The sequence below is a fragment of the Diadema setosum genome, chromosome 7 (assembly GCF_964275005.1).
Source record: "Diadema setosum chromosome 7, eeDiaSeto1, whole genome shotgun sequence".
Lineage (NCBI taxonomy): Eukaryota > Metazoa > Echinodermata > Echinoidea > Diadematoida > Diadematidae > Diadema > Diadema setosum.
Window position 1 is genome coordinate 34,713,777 of NC_092691.1, and position 23,150 is coordinate 34,736,926.

The window sequence follows — 23,150 nt, forward strand, 5'->3', positions numbered from 1 at the left end:
CCTACGACCTCCTGATCACCGGACAGGCGTCATCTCCACTAGACCACCGAACTTTCGCCCGACAGCAAGTGTTGGTTCTAATCCTTATAGCATGCAGCGGGTACTGCGTAATTATTCAAATTGATGAAATTTCATGAATTTTAATAATACAACTTCCTCTTAAAACACAATGCGAAAACGAATGTTTATTTTCTTGAATTTCTCGGAAATTGACTTTTCCTTTCTTCGAAGAATTATGAGAACGCCATGTGTTGTGTTCACTTGGAGCAGAGTCATAAATCGAAAAGCGGAGCAAAGAGCAGAGTAAAGAAAAAAAAACACCTTCATAATGCAAGTGATGTCAATGACATTTCATGTATAATACACGTGAGCTGTCATGTCACTATCACATGTCTGTGACGTTGAGTTGAAATACATTATGATGCGAAAACATGTTTATTGACTTTAGCGAAATGAGCAGGCCGTAGATGTTTAATTTCCCACTTACTAATTCGAGCTAACTTCCTTTCAGTTTATTAAGGATCTTTCTCCTTAAAAACAAGACACACACACACACACACACACACACACAACACCCACACACACAAGAATTCAACACTCAATCAGTTTCTTTACACGCTGAATAAACCTGATTATTTATTGGAGATGTAGATTGTGCGTGTAGAAGAAAAAAAAATACATGTGCATTTTTAGATTTTTAGATGTCAAACTGCAAGTCCTGCTTTTTTTTTAGCAGTTCCTTCCATTTCCAACAATTTTGATTCGGTCCGTATTTGTTATAAAAATCACAACATCTGTAATATTTAAATTCACAGTATTTTCCTCGAATGCAATGGTACACTGATTTTGTATAATCATGATTGTGTATTCAAATGTCAATGGCACTTTATATTTTTATTGAAAATGAAATAAACGAGTGAAATGAATGAAATGGATGGAGAAACGCCAGGTGATTCGAAGCAGAGACCGTCCCTTCACTCTGAGATGTTACCCTGGGCTTCTTTTATGAAGTGACTCAAGCTTGTCTTAGCGGACAGCGACCCAAATGTTCTTCTGCCCGAAATGTTATGAGTCATATCAAGGGTGTGCCCTCTGCGCCTAAACATCACTTGCTCACAGTTGCTCGCAACCAAGCTAGAAAAACCCCTACAAAAAGAAAACATATTAACGCACTCTATTCAACGTATGTAATTGAGCTCAAGGTATCGCTTACAACACCAATAAACATGGAACTTGCACTTGGGTCTTTTGATCCTCACATTTTAAGCGGCCAAGGTTCGACTTGAGTTGCGGGTCAGTAGTTGACTGTATCCTTTTTTCCTGTTTTTCAAAAGAGGATAAGCACAAGAAACGTGACAAATTTTAACACAATTGTAAGTGAATAACATCTACTAAAAGTGCAACTTTTCAACGAAACATAATGGAATTCATATGACGTTTTCGTTGGAGTAGCAAAATGTTGACTCATTGTCTTGCAGTGATTTTACAACGCTTGCTGATAATAAAGGATAAACGCCTACCACAGGCGTGTGAAGCTCCTGAATTCTGTAACTGTCACAGACTTGCACCGATCCTCTAAAAGAGGAAGTTATCCCGAATATGTAATCAGGCCTATGTCAATTCAGGGCTTGCAGGATTATTGGCAGTACACATCAGTGCAGTTTGGGGAGGTCAAAAAGTTATGAATTTTTAAAGTTTAGGTTCAATCGATGTCATCTCCAATGAATAAGAAGTGTATATTTTGTGATGTCACCGGAAGGCAACGGCGTATGATGGCATGCATTATCAGGAGACTTCATCATCTTTTAAGTTTTTTCTAACATAATGAAAGAGCGCTCGACTTACCTCTTTAAAGGGATTTTTGGTTGAGACCTAATTTCAGGTTTCTAACATTTTTGGTGAGATAATGAGAAACCTCTTATGAAATATGAAAGAGCATATAATTCTATGAGGAATTCAACGTTTATTTGATGAAAATTGGTTTTGAAATAGCTGAGATGTGCAAAAAGATTGATTCTAAGAAAGTGTGGTACACAAACTTTATTACGATCGCTTTGTTTTACTTTGTTTTTGGATATTTCAGTCATTCCAAACCCGATTTTTCATCAAATAAACTTTGAATTCCTCATAAAATGGATATGTTCTGTACTATATTATAAGTGTTTTCTTGGTATCTCGCAAAAAGTTAAAAGCCCAATTCTCATCTCCACCAATACTGTACCATCCCTTTAATGAAGGCAGTGGGAATGACGTAATTATGACTGTAACGAGTTGAAAGAACATGTACAGTACTTACACATAGTGTATTTTGAATATGAGATTTGGAATTCTAAGACAATGTCTTTAATCAGTTATGTAATGAAAACTCTCAATAAATTAACTTGAACTGCTTGAACACTTACCTACAAAAATCAAATTCATGACATCATCTGTCAAGAGTTATTTTGTCTCAATTTTTTTATATTTTGACAGAATTGTGAACATTGAAGTATTTGTTATTTGTCATAAACCCATAAAACGGGGAACACAATCATTTATACTGAGCACACGGAAACGGCAAGTAATAAAAAAGTGGAATAATCAGTAATATGATTAAGAAACATTTAAATATACGTTTTTTGTTGGTTTGACGATTAATTTTCCACCTCTTTCGTATTAAAGTCAGTCAATACATTTCCCCTAAAGTGATGTTGAAGTGGCAGAGCTAGGTCTGTAATATTGATAAAGGAGTGACGAAGCTGTAATCATAATTCAACGTTATGAGCTCCCGTAATTACACAGTAGGGCGTATTATGTTGCAGCATTACAACTAGATGGCGTTTTCTATTAACATATAGTACTCTTCCAATTTTTTTTAAAGAAAGAACAACAACAAACAAGGAAAGTTGCACCTAATAAGATTCGATCAATTGTTTTCACGAGAGAGGTTAGACTGCAGATATTTATAGCTCGTATGAGATATTCTCAGATAATCACAGACACAAATACAGTGCTTTGAGGGATTTGATGATTCTCCTTAATGACTAATTACTTTTGCGACTTCGGTGGACGCGTGCTTTATCCGGAGTACCGCGAGATTTCCCAGGTCTTACCAGTCACTGAACTTCGCTTACCGTTAGACGGGAAACGGATATCCCTCTCTTTTGGTTCGTCGTTTGGCTCGAGAATGACAGAGATTTCCCGCCCAAACTCATCACCAAGAGCTGGCGTTCCCCGATGTTGACAACCACTAAACACAATGAGGGGTGCAATCCAGATGTCGAATTGGGGTTTCCATTCCAAAACGTTGACACACGAGATTGAGAACTCTCTGGCAACATTCCTTTTTGTCAATTTCTCTCCCCCCTCCCTCTCGATCCCTTTCTCAATCCCTTTCTCAATCCCCCCCCCCTCTCTCTCTCTCTTCTTTTTGAAAGTCTCTCAAGTGGTTTAACATCTTTAAGGTACTGTCACTGCACATTACAGCAGTGCGTAAAAGTGTCTTATGTGAAACGACAGCGTGGACTTTTCTTCCCGCGTGGTCTGGATATTCACATCATGCTTTGCGCTGCTCTACCTCGCGGGGAGACCGCTCGAATTCAAATTTTCCGAACGACACATTACTGGTACCCTGTCGGACGATACGTATGGAAGCTAAAATACATATCAATAATGAAGGAAATGAAATTGTAGGCCTATATTGTTGTAAGCACTATTTTCATATCGACCGTGAGGACGACGCGAACTATACCGATCTCGAAATCCGACTGTGTTGTCGTTCTCGTTTTGAATGAAAACTAAGAGCCCCACCCCATTTGATGTTTCAGAAGACATTGTGCAAAACATTTATGAAAGTGGATCAATGGCATGGTATCAAGAAAAAATACAGACAACCAGGAACGAAATTTAATTGAGAATGATTGTAACATTAACAGTGGTTAGTTTGGGTATTGAAAGAAAACAAGAGCAGTATTATAGAAAGCTGAAAAGTTTATCACCACAGATTTGATAGTGCAGCATATTTATCATGATTTCCCTGGCCTGCTGGAATTATTATCATTCAGTGGAACCTATCGAGAATTACCCCAGTTACCACGATTTATCACGGTTACATCAGATGTACACCAGTGATTTTGACTCCACTGCGACGACATTATTTTTCTTTTCCGGGATCCACATTCTAAGGCACTGATTTCGAAGATGGGTCCCTCTCGTTTTCACAGAACACAGAACATGATTATCTTGGCCATTTTCGATTATGTTGAGATCGAAATAATTTACGTAAAAGTGAATCCAAGTGAAGTCAATGGCAAAGTTTACCCTTGAGAAAACGAGGATACATGGGTAGTATTACACTCTTGATTGTGTTTGTGTTTTTCCCCCTTAAAAATAATGTGTATTTCCAAACCAAAACATTGAAAGAGAATAAAAAAATATGGTTTTTATCGTTGTAATTTTTACAATGCCATGTGGTATCCCGTATTTGGTCATAAGTGTTTGTGTTTTTAATGGCTAGTAATCGTAGAAAGATTCCTAGAGGCAGCAGTACTTTCCCAACTCCTCGAGACTTCCTGTATTGGCTGCGAGCCATGGCCTAGGGCAATGTGTACTCACATGGAATCAGAGAATTCACAGCATTTTCAATAATACAAGGGAAATCAGGTCTGAATTGCTAATGGCAGGTTAAGCGTGGTTTCCAGGAGCCTCTTCAACAACGAGCTTCGATTTGTCATGTGAAATACGAGTATCTTAAAGGAAGAATCCTCTCCATGTTCAAGCTAACTTTTGTAAATGGAGTTGAACAAAAACAAACAAACAAACAAACAAACAAACAAACACCACAGACTGCCGTTTCATTAGTAGCCTGTTATTAATATACTGAGAAATCTTAAGGTGTCATATGTTTCAACAAATAGTGATACCAGGGAGGTTTCCTTGGTAATACTGATCAAAATCAATAATTGTGTAAATTGATGAGATGATGTCGGTGATATCATTGAACTGCACATTTTCCTTCCCTAAATTTCGTAGTGTGGATGCTTTTTTCAAATGCAATCAGAATGAAATACATCACATCCGTAATACAGAACGATTGCAGCTTTGTCACAACTCATGACGTTTAAAGGACATTAGTGGATTTGTTGCAAAATCATCAACCAGAAGAAACACAGAAATTAACAGACACTGTTACAATCACATCATCTGTATGTTTACGACTGATGTTCTGTTTCATGAAAGCGTGCTAGATTTCCAAATGTAATTCCTTTCTCATTTTGCTAGTTCATTTATGTTTTCTGCAATTTGTTATTCTCAGTTCTCTGTATTTGATTTTTACTCTACTAAAGTCTGCTCAAATGAAGAGTGCGGGCTCTCCATTTCGATTTACAATAGTATTATGGTAAGCACTGAATGGCACATGCAGAAACTCCAGATGTAAATAGCTACTTGCCTTTAATTAAAAAAAAAAAAAGATTGTTATAAGGCATATTATGTTCAGATGCCGTTGTCCAAGTCAAGCGATTTGCTTATTGATAACGGTCTCCCCCACCTGTACTCTTTAAAGATCTGAAATTAAATTCATGTATTATTTCACGTGATTATATACTTGTAATGTGAAATTTTGTTTATAATTATTTTCATGGCTTATGAATAATATGTTTGATATTGTTATGCTTATTTTCTGTTATGTACAAGTGGACAAATAAGACTTATTGAAACTGAAGCTGAAACAGTCGAGGACCGTTCGCGAAGGATGCCGATATCCGCACAGGCATCCCACAATGTGGCATATAAATAGTGCATCAGACTCTCCGTCTTAAAAGCGGAGGTCTCGAGTTCGAATCCCACAGAATGCTTACGTCCTTGGACGAGATGCATTTACCTATGATGTCCCATTCGACCCAGGTGGATATCGATGGATAGGCATACCTGGTAATGTTTTGTGATGATGATGACAGGGCCCTGCAGTTACAGCGCTGAGAAGGATACCTGGATATGAACTTGTAATGAATTCACTTGAAGCGTATTGCCAGGAAAGATTCCTTTACAACAATAGCAAAACTAATTTCCATTACGGTTACGGTATGTCTATGCTGGTTCTCAAAACAAGAGTAAGTTCACTTTGTCATAATGACTTAAAGGACAGCCACGTTTGTCAGTCTTCTTGTGTACATTGTACTTAAGCCATCCTATTCACATGACGTCACAGTTACGTGACCAAAACAAAGAAAAAGGTGCAAAAAGGACCCCGTTTAGACAATCATATAACTTTCATATAATCATCATAATAATAATATCACATAAATCCCTCTTTTTGTCATTATTTCATTGCTCCTGCAAGGTTTCAGATAGATAGGCTGTCTTTTACTGCCCTCAGCTCAAGTAACTTTTCTGTGAACCTAGGTCTCCCTTTAATTCCCGTTACAAGGGAGCCCGGCAGACAACATGGGTGCTGGCAGTAAAGTTTGCGAAGGGTGAAATCAGGGAGCTAAGTCTCACCTCTTTGGTGAAAAATACATTCCAGACCTGTACTCTATATACGTATCAATAAACTGTAAAATACATCTAGACACCATGGGCTACGCTATATCACGGGAAAAATAACGGTGCCGTACTGAATCTTGCAATACATTGCATTTCATGATACAGAATATTCTTTCTTAAACATCTTATCTATGATTTGTTGACATTTTACCACTACCATTCCATACACATCTATCATGATAATAATCATGTTTTGTATGCACACTCATACACATACGTCTCACCTCCCTGCATACACACAAATAAGTTTCTCAGAACTGGATACACTTGTTCAGAAAGCTCTTTCCTGTATCTTCAGAGAGCCTGACATACAATAATAGTGACTTTATTTCATCTAAGCCTTGACAGCTCTCATATCATGTCTAATTTCACCGTAATCTTAGCATTATTATCCAGTTGCTTAAACGAATATATCTCTGCGTGATAAATTACCTCGTAAGTGGCAACAAATGTCAGAGACGCAAGTTTTGATTCGTTCTCGTTTTTTTTTTTTTGTTTTTTTTTTTTTTTGGGGGGGGGGGGTGGGGGGTATGGGGAGGGGTGCACAGGGGGAGCTAAATCCTCATGCACACACAGCTTATTGCTAACAGTCATTTTGGAATTTTCTTTGTATATCAGCATTCAAATATTGTCGTACCACTCCCCTTGAGTGATGGGAAACTGCTAGCTAGAATGAACGCCGCTGTGCTCACCTTAATGCCCTTTCGCCCATTAGGTGATTGATTGTATGCACAATGTCGCCATAAGTGTCGACAGTGTCACTCGGCTGAAAAGAGCTTAAATTGAGTTGGAAATGTCAATAATTCGGCACGACGATGTTGAAGTGTTCAAAGGCGCTGCTTGAATCACCTCACCATTAACTTCTTCTGCGTACCCTCTTCACCCCAACCCCTGCCTATCTGTACGATACAGAAAAATCATGATTCATACATACATACATACATACACGCACACATACGCAGAAATTTGACACACCAACCCACATCAACGAACAATTTATTTCCTGATCACAATAATATTGTCGTGTCCCATCCATATTTTCTTGTTGCTGCGTCACCTATCACAATTGTGTATGTTGATTCACACTCTTTTATGAGCGATTAATGATATTTCATACTAGCCTTTCTGGTCTTTGAACTCATTAATGACTGCCCTATGTACTCTTATCCCGTCTACTCCTCAGTCGTTTTTTTTTTTTTTTTTTTTTTTTTTTTTTACAAGACATCCTTTCAGCAAGCAACCTGAACACACAAACACGGTGGTCGCAGACGAATAAATTCCTGACAATACAGAAGAAACGACCAAGAATGCTGCCTCACTATTGTCGACTTAATACCTCAAGGTCGGTCGTCTACTTAAGTTTGCATTGTCGCGCCACGAGAAACTTCCCCGCAGAACAAAGTGGACGTGTTCCAATCTTGCCGAATAACAGTAGCCAGCTATAGGTAATCAAAGATGTGATGTACTTCTGGAGACCATGGCAGTGACTTAGGCAATTACGCGTAAGCTTATCAACTGACGCAGTCCACCCCCCCCCCCCCCCCCCCACAATATAAGAATGTCAAAATGTTCTTATCCTGCCAATGCCATTTTCAAGTCCCAAGTGGTTCAAAGAAAGGCAGCTGAATGCAGGAAACTGTGGAACAGTGGGGGCACTGTGGCACAGTGCATAAGACTATTACATTCAATCAGAGGACACGAGTTCGAATCCAGTCCAGTGCTTACGTCCTTGGACAAGATGCTTTTTTCCACCAGGTCCCTCTCGACCCAAGTGTATGAACGGGTACCTGGCAACGCTTGACTTAATAAAACTTCAAATTACATAGGAAAGTGTGTCCCTTTGCTCTCCTACGAGGGATCTTCCTCCAGTTTTGTCTACTCTGGGCTTGATGTTCAGCTTCTTTCAGGGGATTGCCCAGGTCTCTTTCAATTTGGTCTCTCCAGCCGGCTGGAGAATGTCCTGGTGGTCTCTTTTTTTTTCAGAAAGTCAATTTTGAAGGCTTGGAATGGGATTCTATGTGAGGGCAGGCCAACCCCCTGGCAACGCTATGGGAATGATTTCATTTCATTTCATTTCTGTACTGTCCATAAAATGGAAAATGTTCATGAATCAAGTGGCATACATTATTACACATACATAGAGCACACGTTCTCAAATAAAACCCAAAAGATGGTAAAACAACGCATATAATTCACTATAATTAGGCCTATATAACACAGAGATCTTTACACCCAATACAAACAAAAAATGCATCCACAACTTAAAATACTGCGCCTGTTTCTTCTAAAACCCATATACATAAACATGAATAAATGTAAAACAAATATATCTAACTGTATTTTTACCGTTATTGCTGTAATACTTATGACACATTTATGTCAATGTTGATTAAAAAAAAAAAATATGGCAGAGCCCTCTGGTAGAACATTGTCAACACTGAAGAGGCTACCCTGGGTAGACTTACTAAGAAATCTGCCAAGCAAAAGTCCCTAATGAGTCATAAAGAGTCAGTTCTTATTTTAGCCCATTCACATGGCTCGCACGGGTAAACATTTCAGATATACTGATCATACACGCCAGCGCAAATGGGATAAAAACCGGCTCTTTAAGGACACCGGAACTTGAGGCACATTATGTCATCTAAAGATGATGTGTTCGGAACAGTTTAATGATCATCATGTCAAAACAGTAAAGGCAGAAGAAAACAGCTTCGTATCCCCCCCCCCCCCCCCTTCAGTAACCAGTCTAATTTCCCTAGTCAACCTCTTGGGGCTGAGCGCGTATGTTGCCCTAACAAGGACAACTTACGAAGTACAAGTTTCGTAACCGGAAACTGCGGTTTAAGGAGGCGAATTAAAAACTTTATTCCAGGACAAAGTACAATCCTGAAGTCCCTGTGACATGACGAGTTATCGTACTTAAATGCGAACCCCGTCTGTGCAATCTAAAAGAGCAAATGAAAAAAAACAAAACAAAACAAAACTAGGCATTATGAGCTAAGCAAACGAGAAAGGAAACCGCTACTCCATCTTCAAGTTGATAGAGTAAAAATGGAATCTAAAATAAGAAAGTTGTGGAATGACAGTTTCTCATGTTTTCATGATGAAGTGATTTTCTCTCAACCACAATAATGCAAATCTCCCATCGGTGTGTATACAATGAAAGTATCGTAAAGATGTCAGAACTCTATTATAATCTAGTGACAATGACATTGTTTTCAACTTCACTCTATTTTCTGTTCAATTAAAAAAAAGAGAGAAAGAAAGTAAGAGACGATTTGGACGAAGGTCAATGGGTAATTAAAAAGCGCCAGGAACTGCATCTGTTGACCCTAGAGAGCCTATAGCTAGCCGTAGCTAGCCAGTCGATTGTGACCAAGCGTTATATCATGCAATATTATACAATATAATATACAAATAATGAATGTTTATGAGCGCAATGGACAGAATATTTCATGAGGTTAAAGATGAAATGATCCATTCAACGAGGCGCAGTCGAGTTGAATGGATCTACATTTCATCTTTCACCGAATGAAATATTCTGTCCATAGCACGAATGAAAAACATTTATTATTTGTTTTATAAAACGCCTAAAATAGATCCTTCTCATTTGATGTTTTATCAATTTAGAAACGAGAGAATCTGAGATCGTCACTCAGCGCTATACGCTTAGCTTAGCGCTTAGCGCGCTGTCGCATACACACACTGCAAACGCGTAGAGTGTCAGGCTTTCAGCGAGCGTGCAATGGAGCGAATCGTATGGATGCAAAATTGCACGGTAAATGGAGCCGCAATTGCATGGGTGATGACGTCATAGTGAGATGGACCGAATGACCAATGTCAAACAACCAATCAAATGACAAGGATCTCTTCGGGCGTTATATAATATACAAATAGTGAATGGTCACGAGTGCAATGGTACGAGATTTCGCACGAGGTGAAAGATAGAGGCGCTCTATTCAACGAGGCGAAGCCGAGTTGAATAGTGCGCCTCATCTTTCACCGAGTGCGAAATCTCGTTCCATTGCACGAGTAAAGACCATACACTATTTGATTTATACAACGTCCCAGTAGATCTTTTTGGTCTAAGTAGGCCTAGAAGTCTATATATGTATGAAAAATATAGCCATACTTGCATGTGGATCCACTGCGATTCTCTTTCTGGCTTGTGCAATCAGTGTAGTATACAGGTCACAGCTTACTTACTTACTTAGTTCCTCCTGTTCCTTGTGGAGCATTGGGCGGTAACAGTGGTCCTCCATTCTGCCCGGTTTGTTGCAATATCCTTTGCTTCATCCCAGCTTACTCCCATTGTTTGTAGATCCTTCATTACTGTTCTTTTCCAAGTGTTTGTGGGCCTTCCCCTTCTCCTCTTTCCACTTGCAGGCATCCATTCTAATGAAGTTTTGGCGTGTCTTTCATCCTTCATTTTCAGGGTGTGACCTAGCATCTTCAGTCTTTTTTCCATTATAATAGTGCTGAGGTCTTTTTGATTACATCTCCATAATACTTCTTCATTTGTGATTTTGTCCTTCCATGTGATGTTCAGAATTTTTCTCAGACATCTTTGGTGGAACACATCTAATTTCTTAGCTTGCCTTGCTGTTATTTTCCATGTTTCACTTGCATAAACTGCCACTGGAGTAACAAGAGAGCTATAAAGTGTGATTTTGCTGTCCAGTGTGATATGTTTTGATCCCCACACCTTCTTGAGCCTCTGGAAAACAGATCTTGCTTTGCCCAGCCTACATATGATGTCCAGTTCTGTATCCCCATTCTTGGATACGATACTGCCTAGGTAGGTGAAGCTGGAAACCTCTTCTGCGGTTTGATGGTTCACCTGCAGATTCATAGGACGTTCATCATGGATTGACATGACCTTGGTTTTTTCTGAGCTAACTCTGAGGCCCACCTTGGCCGCGGTCTCTGTGAGGCTATCTGTCATCTTTTGTAGGGATTGGGCTGTATCTCCCAGAAGAGCCAAGTCATCTGCGAAGTCCAAGTCTGTTAGGCGATTGTCATTCCACTTGACTCCAAAGGTTGCTTTGTTCATGACTTTCCGCATCACGAAGTCGATAGTGAGGAGAAAAAGCAGTGGCGATAGAGTACAGCCCTGTCGAACTCCTGAGAAGATGTTGAAATGATCAGTGTAACTGTTGTTTGTTCTGATGCAACAGCAAGAGTTGGCATACAAACTTTCGAAGATGTTGATGAATTTCTGTGGGATTCCATATATTCTTGCAATATTCCAGACTGTCTCTCTGTGTACGGTATCAAAAGCCTTCTTAAAATCCACAAAATTAATATATAACTCCGTATTAAATTCAAGGCTCTGCTCAATAATGTTTCTCAGAGTAAAAATCTGCTCAGAACATGATCTCCCATTTCGAAAGCCTGCTTGTTCCTCCCTCAGCCTTGTGTCTACAGAGTCTTTTAGCCTGTTTAATAATACTGAGCAGAAGACTTTGCCTGGGACTGATAAAAGTGTGACACCTCTCCAATTATTGCAATTGCTTAAGTCACCTTTTTTTGGTAGCTTGACTATTACCCCTTTGCTCCAGTCCTCGGGCACTTGTTCTGCAGTCCAAATTTTACTGAATAGGTGGGTGAGCTGTTTTGTTGTATCTTGCTGGCTATATTTCAGCAGCTCGGGGGTGATATTGTCTATTCCTGCAGCTTTGCCATTCTTAAGTGCTTTAATAGCTCTAAGTACTTCGGCTTCTGTTATCTGACCAGTGTCTAGGTCTAATGGCTCCATGACATCCTCCTCACTGAAGTCAATGAGTGATGGTGGGTCTGGTTGGTTGAGGACCTCTTGGAAATGTTCCACCCATCTGGCATTCTGCTCTTCTTCTGAAGCAAGGGTTTTGCCCTCTTTGTTCTTGATTGGGATTGAGTTGGCGTTACCAGTGCCGCTCAGCTCTTTCACAATTCTGTACAAAGATCTTGAGTCATTTCTGTTGGCTGCTCTTTGGGCCTCTTGTGCTTTTCTCTGTAACCATGCTTTTTTGTCCCTCTTGCACTGTTTTTTCACCTTAACATCTAAATCTGAGTATATTTGTGCTTGTTGGTTCCTTTCTTGCTCTGTCTTTGACTGGTCTCTTTGGCTTTTAACTTGCTTTCTTTCATCTATGAGTTTCCAGGTGTCCTGGCTGATCCACTGTTGTCTTCTTGTCCCCCTTCTTTTGCCAATAATCTTTTCAGCAGCCTCATTAATGCAAGTCTTTGTCTGGTGCCACTCTTCCTCAACATCTTCGGAGTGTTGAAGTACTGCAAAACGGTTGGTGAGTTCTAGTTTGAACTTTGTAGCAACCTCCGTATTTGCAAGGTTTTCCACAGCAATGGGTCTTAAAATGGCAGTGTTTCCCTCCTTCCTGCGCTTAAGTCGAAGACGCAGTGTTCCGACCAGAAGGTAGTGATCTGATCCCACATCACCACCTCTCCTTACTTTCACATCGGATAAAGATGACCTCCATCTGCTGTTGATGCATATGTAATCAATTTCATTAAGAGTTTTTCCTCCTGGCGCCCGCCAAGTCTTCTTGTGGATGAGTTTGTGCTGGAAGTATGTGTTTCCAATGCTGAGGCCATTTGTAGTGCAGAATGATATGAAGCGTACACCATTGTCACTGTGGGTAGATGCTGTTCCGTGTGGACCGATGGTTTGTTCCAAGCCCTTCCTCTCCTTGCTGATTTGAGCATTGAAATCTCCGATAAGGAGTTTTACATCATGACTGGGGGTGTGGTCTATAACATCTTGAAGTTTTCCGTAAAATTCATCTTTTTCATCATCCTCAGAATTCTCTGTTGGTGCATATGCTTGTATGATGGTAGTTTTCCCATGTCTGCTACATAACCTTGCAGTAATGATTCTTTGGTCTACTGGAGTCCATTCTATTAGGGCTCTACTAGCTTCTTTCCCTAATATAATGCCTACTCCATGCGTATGGATATTCTCATTCCCAGAATAGAGAACTGTTTTGTTTCCTTTAGCCATCTTCCCCTTTCCTGTCCATCTCATTTCACTAATGCCTAGTATTTCAAGTCCATAATTGTCCATTTCATTTAAGACTTGATCTAGTTTGCCACACTGGAAGAGTGTTCTTACGTTCCATGTGCCAATCTTAGTAGATGTTTTGGCAGAGAGAATCAAACTTCTCGAGGAGTTGACTTCCTTTCGGCTTTGGTCAGCTTCCGTCATTGACACTCCTAAGAGTGAGTTATCATCTCTTCGCCGGGTTTTCAATGAAGTTCCTTTTGCTGTTACCGTTTCTGTAGCTCAACCCTCCTCCTTTCTCATTTTGGGCTTGGGACCAGACAACGGCGGAGTTAAACGGCGGAGGTCACAGCTATAATAGCGCTAATACACGTACACTAGCACTACGTAGGCATACGTACGCGCATGCATGTACCGCACACGTACCTGCGCTAGCTGCATGCGATCCCCAATATGCAACACACAGTACACGCAGTACCGTACAATTTCTCGAACCGTGGAATAGAACGAAAAAATCGAACCAAGTTGCACGCAAAAATAGAACCAAAATTGCAAGGCGCGTTGAATGGAGTACTTATTTAATATCACGTCACCAACAATCCTCCAATCAAATTACAAGGATCTACTTGGACGTTGTATAAAGACCTATATGCAGGGCTATAGACACCGGCGCGGTCGTGACGCGTGCGTTAGAGGAACGTTTGTGTGTGTGTGTGTGTGTGTGTGTGTGTGTGTGTGTGTGTGTGTGTGTCTGTGCCTGTGTGCGTGTGAGTGTGTGAGTCGGGGTGAGGGAGGTTGGCCCTTGCAATGAGCTGTATGATGTATATGCAATCCCTAGTCAAACGTCCGAGAGTGAAATGTTGACTTTGGAATTGACTTTTACAATCCAATTTCTTATCCATTTGGGAAAGACTGTTGATTGTCCTGGTGGTAGCAGTAATCCAGGGATAGTTGTCTAGTAGCCTACATATGTATATAGTAGTTACGGCTTGGATCCTATAATATCAGAGGTCTTACCTCAAGCATCACATTACTATAGCGTTAAAGAAGAGTATCCTGGCTGGGGTGGGGATGGAGGCGTGTAACCTAGAACGATGAAGCCCTATACTAATCCTATGGAGCCTGCATTGGGACAATAATGATTCTTTAGAACAATACACGGTAGTTTAGATAATGTGAAAATGTAGAAACAAAACAGATGTAATTAGACCAGCACCTTATACCTTGAACAGTTGTTGACTATTCGCAGTGGTCAATGACTTTGTAGGTATGACGTGCAAATCAACCGATAGCTTCTCATGACCTTGCGCAGACGTTGATCCGTCCATAACCATTGTACCGAAGTCTTCACCCTAGCATCGCCATTATAGCACAATATTGGTGATGCTCGCCAGGCCATTTATAGTTATGCAACCACAACATAGCATATAGAGCACCAAGTAAAGCTGCAAATCCCTGCAATCTGATTGGTTGAGTTTGTAACCAATGAACGTGTCATTCGTGTTAGAGTGACACATGAGCAGCGGGTTCGTACACGTCATCGCAAGGAGACAACATCACACTATCAGAACGAAACCGCAAAGTGCGCACGCGCCATAATAAAGCTTGTCATCATTTTTTTTAATTTGCTTGAGAAATTATTTAGTTGATGTTTTTACTCCTGTTGTTGTTGTTGTTGAACTCACTCATTTTTTTTTTTTAAATGACAAGACATGTCAGGTGATTTAAGTTTGCTAAAAATGTGTGCTCTTCTTGAACAGAATAAAAACGCTCCCGTTTGTTTTGCGTTCAACCATTCTTCATCAACACTGATTTACTCAGGAAAAAAAAAAAAACTCGTCCCAAAACTTCGATGATTTTAGTATTGGGACTTAATAAAATGAATTTTAATTGAAACAACTTGCAGTAAACATCTCCCAGCTCAATAATTGTGTGAATGTTATTGCCTAGACTGAATTTTCAAGAGAAGACAGCTGCGAGGGATAGAATGTAGTGATACTTTCAGGAATTATTATTGCATCTTATGACGATGAGATTAAGGGCATATAGCGGACAAGGGATTTGGACGAGCTATTCACTCATGGAGTAACGTCTTCTTTTTCTTCAAGTGGTTCATTCCGTATTACTGAGGAGGGTTATTTCATGGAACATAGCATGATACACACTGTATAGCTTAGTACTTGAGACTAATGTGGGAATCGGGGCTTCAGTCTCTCATAGTCTTTTGAAGCGGTGGAATATCTAGGGAGGTTTAATTTACTACCTCACGCGATGTGTTTACGCATCACCTCAAGCAAGCTGTCGCTTTATTCTGATTAGAAAGAAAGAAGAGAACTATACTCTCATGTCGCAGTTTTGTTATCAGTCAATCTTGAAGATCCCTAATAAATGTCATCACACAGATCTTCTTTAAATTAATTTTACATCCCCATGCAATTTATTCCTAAATTCAAATGGATCTGATATTTTCATGAGACTTTGTTGCTGCTGCTGCTGTTGTTGTTGTTGTTGTTGTTGTTGTTGTTGTTGTTGTTGATGATTGTGGTGGTTGCGGTGGTGGGGGTGGCGGTGATTATTTGGACAACACAATAATATACCATGGAGCTACAACACATATCAGGGGCGGATCCAGGAATTTCGTAAGAGGGGCGCAAAAAAAAAAATGTTTCTGTGCTACTTCCGGGTTTCATCTCATTCTTTTTCTTCTTATTTATTTTGTTTTTAACAAAAAATCCGGTGCGCCCTTCTCCGTATCCGCCACTGCATGTAGCTCCATGATAATACCGAGTACTAACAGAGTCATACACCCCGAATTCCCGCATTAATTCGTACCACAGATTGTTCATTGTACGCATGAACTGATAACTCACCTGATTGCGACCCAGAGGTCGCTCGCACAGTAGATTTGTTTCGTACCCGAGCTCGGGTACAGAACGTGGCGTGTACCTTCTTGTCCAAACTGTCTCCATCTATACCATTCATGACAGAGTGCGGTGTATGATACGTGCTGATACTATTTATGGACCCCGGAGGGTTGCGAATGTTAGACACAATGTAATTACACACCGTGTGTTTGCTTTCAGCCACATGATGCGATGATAACGGAGGGTTTTGGAGGTCAAACGTGAGATTTAAACGGGGAACATTTTTGAGCATTTGATTTAGAGTTCATTTACACACGACCTATGAGATGAAGGATTGGAATTAGAACAATGGTAGGCAAGTAGGAACGATACGGTATGACAAAGGGAAGCGCTTATAACATGGGGAAAACTAAAATTGCTGATGATTCCTAACATTTATAAATAGCAAAAGACTTGTGGCAGTGCCAGTACAGACGTTTTTCATCGCATTGCTTCTCTTCATATTCTAGCATCTATCATTATCTCAACCTAATCATTCATTCATTGCGTCTTCCCCCCCCCCCCAAAAAAAGGAGGGGTTAAAAAAATCTTCATGGGTGGATTCCTTCTCTACTTGGCCTACCGTTTACCATGGCGCAACTATTCATTGTGATACCCCTTTCATATCCCCCGAAACACAACCAAACCTCCGGAGGTTGTACCGTGTTTACCTCAGACGCGATGGGAGAGTACGTGCGTCCACTCCTTCATGTTAACATCTACGAGAGCTTAAAACAAGAAAACAGGGTAATTGAGGCATATGATCGTTTGGGAGTTACAATAAGTTGGACTAGATACGATTTTTATCACTTGTACGTAATGTGGTGATATTAGATGATTAAATATCCTCGTTGACAGCAAGGCTGATGGACAGGCAAGAAACCAACTGCAGAAGAAAACGTAGAGTTTGAAATATTTCATGTTGATTAATGACTGAAGAGCAATACAGCAGCGACGCCAAAATCACGTGGACAAGCCGCCTATTCAATGGTGGCTATTGATCAGCCTTGTAATACACAATGTGTTGCGTTTCTGTCGCATGACTGCATTCACAGACACTTTAACAGTCTCATTTTTATTTGAAGTGATTAATTCCTAGTACATGAATAAAATCCATTTGACTGAACTCTTCCTCTGGTTTCACAATTTTGTCTGTACGCGCGAGACAAGGCAAGGCTACATTTTTTTCCCTTTCTTTTTCTCTTTTTTATACAATTTTTGTGACACTTTACGCTCTTCTGCTCGACGCGAACACACGTAGTGCAACGCCCTCGAAGTAGTGAGCTAAATCTTGCGCTCGTTGGCCTAGCGCTCTCCGAGCAGGACAGGGCGAGTTATAATTCGCCGAGTGTTGACAAATCTCGCACGCGAAGTTCAAACTCCAAAACTCTTTCGGGGAACGTAGTGAGCAGTGAGCGAAGACGTAGAGTGAGTGATGTTTTGGTCTGTGTTTGGCTCACACCCCCAGTTCTTATTTCATGATCGACTGAGTAAAACGTGCTCCCCATGTAAGTGAGTAAGCCTCTAGAATCTATTGCATGCATGCTCGGAACTCAGAGGGACGAAGTATTTTGGATTGTGTTTTTCTTTGTCATCTCGATGGATTCAATTGAAATGGATGCACGGCAGTCTTTGTTTCACGCCAGATCTCACGGATTACAAATGGATTAAATTCATTGCCTTGGATTGGAATCTCGTATACGCAACGCCATCGAATGAATGTACAAACTAATGTTCGCCAACCTCAGTACTCCTAATCTGTATCACCCGAGGGAAAGAAAGAAGAGTGTTTAGGGAACTTGTCGCTAAATGTTTGATAGGATCTTCGGAACTCGGCTTCTTTGCCATAACTCATCTCCAGATTCTGTAAGTATTGGAAGTATTATTTTTGTTAATACCACTATACTGAACTGCATCGACCGTAGTACACGTTTTCAAGGAATTAAAGGTTACCTGTGAAATGCATGTCGCAATATTAAATGAGTGTGACGAGTCATTACAAAATAGGGAAATGTTCAATTTCGAGCTGTTTGTATTTCCTGAGAATGCAGAAATTCGTCCTGATGATGACCGATTGACGCATTCTCTGAATAACTGGTAGAATAGCATCGGTGCATTGATGCGTTGGTCAAGGTTTTCTACCGTCCTTTAGGATTTTACCGACACCATTGACCATACGGTCATTACTAACTCTTGTTTGAAATACTGCTACAGGCGTCTATTCATCATACCCGTCAACCAACCTGTATGCTCTCGATGTTTTTAGCAATAATTAATGATTTTCACAGCATAGCTGCATTCTGCGCCCCCCCCCCCCATTCCGATTCAAGCGACCTCTTTGATTCCGACATCTGTCGTCCCCTAGTAGTAAGAAGTACAATGTCGTGAGAGTTTTTCAGATCTAAAAGTTTTTTAGCTCACCTGAGCCAAAGGCTCAAGTGAGCTATTGCGATCGCCCTTCGTCCGGCGTCCGTCGTCCGTCGTCCGTCGTGCGTCGTGCGTCGTGCGTCGTGCGTAAACTTTTTACATTTTCATCTTCTTCTTGAAAACCCCCAGACCGATTTTCATCAAACTTGGCAGGTAGCATCCCTAGGGGGTTAGGAACTCAATTTTTGAAATGGGCACCATGCCCCACCCAGGGGGCCCCCAGGGGGCACAAATCCCCCCAAATTAAGGAATCTGTAAAAATCTTCTTCTCTATAGAACCAGAAGTGATAGAGCTAAGTTAATACTATGAGTTGTGCATTGATGACTGTAGTTTCAAGTTTGTTCATGGCAGAATCAGGGTGCCCCCTTGGGACCCAGGGGAGGGGTCTAAATTGTACATTTTCATCCAGGGGATGGGGCCTACATTTTCATCTTCTTCTTGAGAACCCCATGGCCCATTTTCACCAAACTTGGCAGGTAGCATCCCTAGGAGGTTAGGATCTCAATTTATTAAAATGGGCACCATGCCCCAACCAGGGGCCCCTAGGGGGCCCATACCCCCCTCCCCCCCCAAAAAAAAAATGAAGGAATCTTTAAAAATCTTCTCTAGAATCAGAAGTTATAGAGCAAAGATAATACTATGAGCGAGTACATTGATGACTGTAGTTTCAAGTTTGTTCATAGCAGATCCAGGGGTGCCACACTTGGGGCGGGGGGGGGGGGGGGGGTTGGGAAGGTCCAAATGGGGGCCTGAATTATACATTTTCATCTTCATCCTGAAAACCTCATGATGGATTTTCGTCAAACTTGGCAGGTAGCATCCCTAGGGGGTCAGGATCTCAATTTATCAAAATGGGCACCATGCCCCACCCAGAGGGCCCCAGGGGACCCCATCCCCCAAATTAAGGAATCTTAAAAAATTTGGGCCCTTATTGTACATTTTCATCTTCTACTTGAGAATGCCTGGTCAAATTTTAGTAGAACTGTGAATAATTTAGATTAGTGACTGCGTGAAAGGTGAACTTGCAACACTCATGTGAGCTCTAGACCCGCGGGTCTCTTGGGTTTTTTTTTTTTTTTTTTCCAACCGTTGAATGCATGAATTACTGAACTAGCAATGTATGAAATGTAACGTGTGATACTCTATTTGACAATACGAAAGCTGCGGCGGCTACACGGTGTGATGCTCGTTGACACATGACGCACACGCACACACACACACACACACACACACATACACGCACACACACACCGGACATCAATTGGAAAAACTCTCAGGAATGACAAAAATTATGAATGCAACTTATTTTTTTCTTTGGGGGAATGGAGGAATTATACCATATAAAAAAAGAGCGAGAGATTAAATATTTGCTTAGTTTCTCTTGCCTGCCGCTGAATAGCGAATATAATCATAATCGGATCCGGATCCAAAATCAAAATTCCTGTTCGGCTGTCATAACCTGACTTCTTCTCATCTGCGTAATTCACATAACTCCCTTTTCCCTATATACGTCTCTCTATACGATGAAGCGGGCTAAAGCTTACACTTAATTGTATCATTCATATTTTCAGCTACAGTTTCGAATGATCATGTTTTATGGTGTTGTGTTTCTCTGCATTGAAATTTGATAAATGCCCCAAACAATATCGTTCTGCTCAATCAATGCTTGTCAAGGAAATTATATACTTTCATTGATTTCAAGTCCTTTTCAAGAGATTTCCTATGGTGTGGATGATTCCACGTATCAAAAAATTGGATTGGCCATCCCCTGGCTGTTACCGACGTGAGTATGTATGCTAAATCGGGCATGATTCTTCAATGCGAGCCGATAACAATGGAACGGATTTAACGACGGCGCAGCATACTTCTTGTCATCATTTTGTGCTTCTGACATTTTTTTCTCACCAAAGGCGCGAATTGTCATGTCAAGCCAACACTTTTCTGCCTTTGTAATAATCGAGAAGGTCCGAGAATAGTCGCATTGTCAGCCGTCAGCAGGCCTTTGAGGGGAATATCACTGGATCCAACTAGGGCTTGAATTCGTATTTTCTCGCCTCGCTCTCTCTTCGCTCTCTTTCTTTATTTCGCGAATCTGTTTACTGCTCGGATTAAAATATCAGCGTGCAGTGCCCACTGTTTTGATATCAAAGCGTGACCGGATTTGAGTACGGGTGAGTGAAGATCTCTTTCAGTTTACCTTTTTTTTTTCTTTCCTTTTCATATTCCCTTTTTGCCATCTTATCAATACGATACATACTTTGATATACCCTACGCAGTTTTGATATCATCCGTTGGCCTTCATATCAAAACCTGTGCAAGTATCAATATTGCTTTATCGGTATCATAATTCAGAACCCACCCCCCCAAAAAAGAATAATAATTATGTTACTGATTGCCAAATAAATCCTTAATTTCATGGAAATAAAGACTGACTTGATGTTTCGAAGTAGACGATCTTAGTTTTTGTTCATGATGGTAAAACATGGAGGTGAAAAGGTCTTTTCCCACCTCCCTGGGTATATCTAGATCACTTAGGGACTAATATCGAGTTTTCCTTGTGTGATTGCTTTGGATTTATAGAACTCTAATAATCTGCTCACACACACACACACACACACACACACACACACACACACACACACACAGACACTGGCATACACATGTCTTTTAACAACATCGTTACCATTATCTTGGAGTTAGACAAACCCTTGACAAACCCCACCCCCTTCCCCCACTTGAGATGTGAATTCTTTTCAAATAATTTTATTTTGCCCCTTGTTAAAGTGAGGACATCAAACACGAGAGACAAAACACACACACACACACACACACACACACACACACACACACGCAGACTCATGGAAAAAATGCATCCCTTGCGAGTCCACGTGATGGAAACCTATATCGGGTTACATTTTACAACATGACACGTTGTGTTTATGAATAACATGACGTGTTCTCTCTTCCAAGGGTCAAAGCATTAAAAAAAAAAAAAAAAAAACAGGACTAATGGTACATGTTTCAATCAATACCTTCGTGGTAGGTCTCCGTAAACATGAACCTCTAACTCCACGCCTATAGCAACGCTACGTGTGTACGTGCAGCTTATCATAGGGATGTCTTCTTTAAAGCGTTTTGAACGATTGGTATGGAATGTCCGCAGGCGCCGCGAATTGATGCACAAGGCTATATACCCATAATGTTAGAATATGGTGCAGAATATTTTTATCGTGCTAACGGGATTTATGTGGAAAGGTCCTTTATATGGCGGCCGGTTTTTATTGAATGTGACAAACAGCGTCGCGGCGCCGCCGAGTGGAGGTATTTTTTAATATAAAACTTGCGTGGTAGAGTTGATGATGCAGGGGTATATCAAATGAGACGGGATGTCATATTAGATTGCATGCTCAACTTTATAGTTATGGGAGAGATATTGTATATATACACGGGGTAGTTCAATCATTCGGCCTCTCAGAGGTGTGGGTTTTTTTTCCCCCGTGGGTTTGAACTAGTGTGAACTTTATAGTCAATTGCTTATCCACATTTCTTTCCAAATCAAAGCTTTCATAAATGCGATAAGTCATGAAGTAATATAACTGTACAGTATATGCGGACATCCATCTCTGTTAGTATATAACCATGGGCGAAAGACTTAAATGCACAGGACTATTTTTGCATTTTTTATGTTTTTATAGTTCATTTTTGTGTCATTGTTGGAACTGTTTTACACACTGCAATCCAAGACAAATGGAGATTCAAACATCCATTCAAACTTCATAGACTACTTTTTGTAAATCTGTCATGATTTCCCGTGCACGAAAAGTATTTTGTTTTAATTCTTGTTGATACGATGATGAATCCTAAAATTATTGGATGTTGGCCGGACATTATACATATATAAAGAGCTTATTATCAAAAGGGGCTAGATCCATTTTGATAAAAAATTGAGTTATTAGCATCACTGCAAAGAATTCCATTTGAGTTAGTTACAGTGAAAATTTTCAACTCCAGACAACGGTTTGAATAGAAATTATCGCAAAATTAGATTTATATTTTCCATACACTTGTGTACAAATTCTCACAAATGAATTGATTTTTCTCCGAAGTACTAAAAGTGGACCTAGCCCCTTTTGCAAATAAACTCTTCATATATATATATATATATATATATATATATATATATATATATATGTATAAATAATATGTACAGTCTGTACATATGATCATTCGAACTGAGCATTTATATAACCCAGGAGGAAGGACTATCCTTTGTTGGATTTTACCGCCTTGTAATTTTGCA

At 40.3% G+C, this 23,150-nt stretch overlaps 2 protein-coding genes across 2 annotated transcripts in view; one reads left to right on the top strand and one right to left on the bottom strand.

Annotated features, from left to right (window-relative positions):
- Positions 1-7,367: 7,367 nt before the first annotated feature.
- LOC140231204 (uncharacterized) lies at positions 7,368-13,519 on the bottom strand. The gene is made up of 3 exons (XM_072311350.1): positions 12,046-13,519; positions 11,228-11,646; positions 7,368-7,421 (listed from the first exon to the last, which is right to left on the bottom strand). Exons 1-3 carry the CDS (start codon positions 13,517-13,519, stop codon positions 7,368-7,370), a joined length of 1,947 nt encoding a protein of 648 aa, XP_072167451.1.
- A 4,570-nt stretch (positions 13,520-18,089) lies between these two features.
- The window catches only part of LOC140231303 (thrombospondin type-1 domain-containing protein 4-like), a 246,080-nt gene continuing 241,019 nt past the window's right edge, over positions 18,090-23,150 (top strand). The window contains exon 1 of the mRNA XM_072311455.1: positions 18,090-18,288. The gene's annotated coding sequence lies outside the window, so the exon portion shown is untranslated. The remainder of the gene's footprint in view (positions 18,289-23,150) is intronic.

Coding starts and splice junctions, on each gene's coding strand:
- LOC140231204 (XM_072311350.1), bottom strand. CDS start 13,519: ATGGCTAAAGGAAACAAAACAGTTCTCTATTCTGGGAATGAGAATATC. Junction 11,647..12,045: donor AGTCAAGCTACCAAAAAAAG/GTGACTTAAGCA, acceptor ACATCTTCTCAG/GAGTTCGACAGGGCTGTACT. Junction 7,422..11,227: donor TTTTCCAGAGGCTCAAGAAG/GTGTGGGGATCA, acceptor TGTATCGTACAG/ATAGGCAGGGGTTGGGGTGA.